Raw genomic sequence first — 5,602 nt, forward strand, 5'->3', positions numbered from 1 at the left:
GTGCGGCTGCACCCGGCCGGTGATGGCGACGACGCAGCCGACTTTGGTGGAGTCCATAAGCGCGATGGCCGCGTCGCGGCCGAGGGCGCGCTCCACCGTCTTGCCAATGATTAGCTGCACCTCGGCGGCGCCGCCGTCGTCGGGGTGGCGCCAGAGGCGGCGGACGTAGGCGGCCTGATGGGGTCGGGCCAAGGGGAGGAGGGGCGAAGCAGGGTGTCTTAATGTGTGTGGGTGTGTGGGTGTGTGGGTGTGAGGGTGTGTGGGTGTGTGGGTGTGTGGGTGTGTGGGTGTGTGGGTGTGGGTGTGAAGGATTGAGTGTGCTTGTGTGCCTGGGTATACGTGCATACGTGTGAGTGCGTGTGTATATGTGTATATGAGTGCTGATGTGAGTGTCCGAGTCCGCTACATAAGAGACCAAACCTGTGAAACCTAGGGACTAGGTAGCTTGGCGGGCAGCAATGAAACATGGCGGCAGCACGTAGCAGGAAGAGTGGGTTTACGCAAGGGAAAGTGGGTGCAGGGCACTCAAAGAGCAGCAGGCCAGCCTGGCTGCCCACCTGGCCGTCTGGCGGCAGCTTGGGGACGGACTCAGGGACGATGGTAACAAATAGCAGGGACTTGGCAATCCTGGGAAGGCGAACAAACGCAAGCACACACACGCGCGCGCGCGCGCGTGCGCATGCACGCGTGTGGGTCGGGCTTGAACGGGAAGCAAGACAGGTGAGGCTCGGAGGCGGCCCCGGGCGCAACCAGGAGCGGCGCTGGTTCACAAGGGGTCACGCTGCCTGCCGAACCGCCGGCGCCCTCACCCACAACCCCGCCTGACGCAAGACCTCCGCGTGGCCGCTGCGCGACCGTTGCCAATCAAGAGCGCACCAGGCTTGCGGCCCGGGCTTTTGGACGTTTCACGCGGCCGCGTACCCCTCTCCAGGCCGCGGCAACGGCCGTGGGCAGCCCCCCTTGCACCTCACCTGCGCCTCAGCGCGACAACGCCCACCAGCCGCACGGCCTCGCTCCCCGCCGGCCACGGCAGCGGCAGGCCCGCGGCCGCGCCCTGGCCGCCCTCGCCGCCGCCCGCGCCTTTGCCCCACTCGCCGTCGCTGCTGCTTCCGCTGTCGCCGCCGCTGCTCGCGCCGCCTGGGCCGACCGAAAAGTCCCCGACCTCGGGGCGCGTGTGGGCCAGAAGTTCTGTCACCGCGACACACAGCTCTATATCGGGGTGCCCGCCCCCCGCCCACAGATGCGGCCCCGTGTGGCGCGTGACTGCCGCGTCGACCAGCGTGCGCAGCGGGTGGCGGTGGCCTGCGGTCCCGGCGCGTGGGGGTCGGGCGGGCTGAGGGCAGGCGCGGGCGCATCAGAGTGACGGCCAAGGACATGCCGTGCAGGCACCGCGTGATGAAAAAACATCGTCGCAATGCGGGGAGCAGGGTCTCGCTGACGAGGCGCATCCGAGCCCGGCAGTCGAAGTGCCCTCCCCGTAAACCGCGCTCCTTCAAAAGCCCGCGGCCCCCTGCCGGCCAAGGGGAGCGCACCGAACGGCGGCACGGTGCCCACTGCGTATCCCGAGTGCAGCAGCGCGTCGCCTGTCGACGCCAGCCGCACCCTGCGGCGCGACACGCCCAGGTGGCGGGCCAGCTTCCGCTCGTCAACCTGCGGTTGGGACCGTGGTTGATGACGAAAACCACGCGTGAGGCTCATCGCCGAATAATGACAACCATGAATTCAAAAACAACACACTTGATGATGATGGATATGAATGGCAGGAGGGGGCAGTTGTGGGTCAACCTGTCGGCTCCCATTGCTTTCAAGATCAACATCTGGGCTGCCGCACCCCAGACTCGCACGTCCCACAGGCCGACAAGGCGCAGCAGCCCCGCCGCACGCCTGGCCACCGCGCGTCGGGGACGCGAGCCGCAAGCACGCCACCCCCTCCCCCCGCCGGCCTGTGCGGCGACCGCCCGTCTCCACCCCCCCCGAAAAGCCAAACCCTGTGGACCCGCGCGCCTTTGAGGAGAGCTTCGCGACCACCAGCACTGGCTGCAGGCCGGCGCTGAACACCAGGGACTTGATGACATCATCATCCGCCAGGTCAGGCGGCCGCGGCAGCAGCCGCGCCTGCGCCGCGAGGGGGCGCGGGGCGCGGCAGACGTGACCCACGCTGGCGGCGGGTGAGATCGACGACTGCGTGTAGTGCAGCGCGAGCGCGCTGCTGGTGTTCTTGCATTGTGTAAGCATACGTCTGTGCCGTAGCCTGCCCTGCACATGATCCTCTTCCTATAAACCAGCCTGATCCCGCTTGCCTGCAGCCTTTTCGCGTCGATGTACGCCTGCAGGTCCGCGTCGGTGAGCGGCGTGGGCGGCGCAGCGGTGGAGGTTGTCACGGCCGTGCTGCAGCGCGCGATCAGATGGAATCTATGCGATCTCAACATGCCGCTCAACCTGCAATTCGGCCGTGGCCGAGGGCACTGCGACAACGATCTCATCCTGTTGACGCCTTTTGAAAGCGCAGAGTGCTTTGACGCGTGAAGTAATCAAAACATCCTGGCTGCAAGCAGGTTTCACAGTGAAGGAGGCAGTCAAAATGTGGGGTGCCGCCAACGGGTGTGTGGCAGCCGCACCTCCAGCCACACCCCACTCCAACTTGCCAACGTACGCTGCAGCGCCAGCGTAGCAATCAACGTGTTACTACGTCTTAGCGAAGATGTGTCTTCAACAGGCTCACTCACAAATGAGTACATGTGCTGGCTAACCAGCCGGAGAGGGAGAAAGCTCGTGTTGACCATCAGACAGGTGTTGACCGATGCGGGTGGATTCAAGCTCTGTAGGTACGGTAATGGTCCGTGCGAATCAGTCAACTGTAAGCCAAATTCGTAATTCTGCTCTCAAACGATCATCCGCATACGTTTCAAGCTGGGGGCCGTCGCGGCAAAGCGAGCTGCTGCATCACGGACGGCCGAGTGTCCGAGCACATCACTGGCGGCCGACTCAGTGCACACGCAGCCGCTGCACCACACCCGGCGTTTCTTGAGCGGCGGCTGCCGCCATCGCAGCGCGGACGCGCTCGTCGTCCTGCACCTGCACAGTGTTGCGGCGGTTCAAGAGACGGGGGTTCATTGGGGGGCAGCCAGGGGCACACCGACACGCGAGCATTTATCCTGCACACTTGCCAGGGCCGGGCCCGCCCCGCCCCGCCCCGTGCTGCCCCGCCCCCCCATCGCGTGATGCGGCACGTGCTGCGCAGCGCCGTCGCGCCGCGAGGGCCTCTGCATCCGCGCCGCCGCCCCGGTGGCTCACCCCCAGCAGCCGCGGCAGCAGCAGGCCGGCCCGGCCCTTGAAAGTGAGCGCGCACAGCCGGCTGTTGCTGGTGGGCTCCAGGTTGCACTCCACCACCGGGACGCCGCGCGACCAGACGTGAGGCGCGTACCTGCAGCACGGCAGGCAGAATGGCAGGTAGATAGGATGAGGCTGGCGAGAACTCCGGACAATGTCGCTGCGCCCCATTCACACAGCTTGCTGCATCTCTAACGGGGCCCTCCTGGCCCCGCGAACCGCTGCTCGCGAGGGTAGGGAACTAGTTGCGGGCGGGCGCAGCGGAGGCGGGGAATGGGGCGTCACGAGCCGGAGAGGCGTCACCGGCCGGGCGCAGCCGCCCACGCACTCACCCTGCTGCGGGGTACACGACCGCCGAGGTGCCCACGATCAGCAGCAGGTCGCACGCGTCAAGTATCCCCTCCACCTGGCGGGCCGCGGCCCACGTACACGTGTAACGTATTTGCGTGCGTGTGAGGGCGGCCACGCCACCTCGGGCGCGGGCCACGCCGCCTGTGCTCCCCCCTGGGATGTACCTGGGGGAGCGGCTGCCAGCGCCGCCAACCGTGCCAGGCGTGCGTGCGTGCGCCGGGAAACCCACCCCTTGCCAGGCTCCTGCATCTTCTTGCGCCTCTCCACCCCTTTATTTCCCGTAGACACTTTTTAGCCGTAATTGTCAATGGAAGCATTGCAATCAATAAGCGCGTGTTCCTCTGCACAGCCAGATTCAATGCTTTGACGTTGTCCGTTCTGCCCCACGCACCTTGTCGGCCACGGCTTGGTCCAGGTTCTCGTTGAACCACACGACACCAGGGCGCAGCAGGCGACCGGCGTCGTCATGCGGCAGGTCCTCCTCTAGGGGCGGTGTGGCAGAAGTGTGCGCCAAAACGTATGAGAGAGAGAGTGTGTGTGTGTGTGAGTGTGTGCATGTGAGTGTGGAAGCAAGGGTAAGTGTGAGAGCGTGCGCGCGCGTGTGTGTGTGTGTGTGTGTGTGTGTGTGTGTGTGTAAGAGTGTATGTGTGCGTGTCTGCGTGTGGAGGTGTGTGTGTGTAAGAGTGTATGTGTGCGTGTCTATGTGTGGAGGTGTGTGTGTGTTTGCATGTTGTGTGTGAGTGTGTGAGTCCGTGTGTGAGTATTTAAGTGTTTCACGCTGATCTTTGGATATGTGGGGTATTGCAATTTGTGGGGGGTAGGTGGGGGAGAGAGGTTGAGAGCCGCGCACGGGGCATGAAAGGAGGGTTGCATATGGCCAGGCAGGTGGGCCAGACTCAGAGAGAGTTAGGAGGCGCCGGGCCCATCAACATGCGCTGACGTAGGCCCGGCCCCTCGACGCCTGCATGAGCAGGGCGGAGTCCTCACCAGCAATCTCGCCGCACAAGCCGCTCGGGTCGCCGCGGCCCTCCAGAGCCGGCACGAGCGGCTGCGCATGGCGCCGTAAGCAACGGCCAGAGGCGAAGGGGTGGTGCAAGAGGTCGCTAACTTGCAAAGCGTCAAGATCTCCCACCAGCACGGCCCGCGGCGCCCGTGCAGCCCCGCGTCCATCGCCCCTCACCTGCGGCAACGCACACGGCAAATGCCTTGGCGAGGCCCAGGCGCGCGCGCCGCCCGTGCCCGCCGCTGCGTCAACATGCAGCCATTGGGATTTCACCCCGACCCCTCGCACACCTGGCGCCTGTCCTGCCAGCAGGGGCCGTCCTTGTGGCCTGTGGGCGTCGCGCGGCACACGTCCCAGATGCTGCCGTGCAGCTGCACAGCGGACTCGCTGCCCGCGGCCTGAGGGCCGCCACGTGGGGATCGGGGCGCGCGTCATGGCAAGAAAGGGGGCGCGCATGCCTCATGCCCGCGCGCCCTCGCTGCTTGTGCTGCCCCGCGTGCGACGCCACAGCGGCTGCCGACGCGCCTGCTCAACCGCCGGCTGCCTGCGGAAGCCGCCCTCGGGCCGACTCGACCCCCATTGCAATGCGGCGCACGCTGCCACGCACGCAGCGCCACCGCCTGCCCTGCATTTCCTCTGCCCTGTCCCTTTCGGACAGAGCAACCAAATGGTTGCTGCACATGTGGCTTCAATGCCTGCTCTGTCACTTTGAAACATAGCAACCGATGAAATGGACATGGTAAACACCAGAGCAACATGTGCAAAACGTGAGACGGTGCTGCAGGCACAGACCCCAGCCACCCCAGTCATCACCAAGTGGAGGCCGTCCACATTCTGAGTCATCAACGACACGACCCGTCCCTCCTGCGCCGTGCGGCGCTCGAACGCGGCCAGGGCGTAGTGCGCGGCGTTGGGCCG

General features: G+C 65.6%; 2 protein-coding genes across 2 annotated transcripts; both read right to left on the reverse strand.

Annotated features, from left to right (window-relative positions):
- Positions 1–1,968: 1,968 nt before the first annotated feature.
- Positions 1,969–2,235, reverse strand: MNEG_13405 (hypothetical protein; the record flags this gene model as incomplete). Its single annotated transcript, XM_014038122.1, has 1 exon — positions 1,969–2,235. A coding segment is annotated over one exon (267 nt), but the record flags the coding sequence as incomplete, so codon positions are not given.
- A 750-nt stretch (positions 2,236–2,985) lies between these two features.
- On the reverse strand, positions 2,986–5,422 carry MNEG_13406 (putative sirtuin (silent mating type information regulation 2 like protein) 5; the record flags this gene model as incomplete). The annotated part of the gene is made up of 7 exons (XM_014038123.1): positions 2,986–3,075; positions 3,295–3,424; positions 3,663–3,736; positions 4,073–4,164; positions 4,669–4,729; positions 4,975–5,082; positions 5,408–5,422. The coding sequence occupies 7 exons, from the start codon at positions 5,420–5,422 to the stop codon at positions 2,986–2,988; spliced, it is 570 nt and encodes a 189-aa protein (XP_013893577.1).
- Between the last annotated feature and the right edge of the window lie 180 nt (positions 5,423–5,602).

The sequence above is a fragment of the Monoraphidium neglectum genome (genome assembly GCF_000611645.1).
Source record: "Monoraphidium neglectum strain SAG 48.87 unplaced genomic scaffold scaffold03805, whole genome shotgun sequence".
NCBI classification, from domain to species: domain Eukaryota; kingdom Viridiplantae; phylum Chlorophyta; class Chlorophyceae; order Sphaeropleales; family Selenastraceae; genus Monoraphidium; species Monoraphidium neglectum.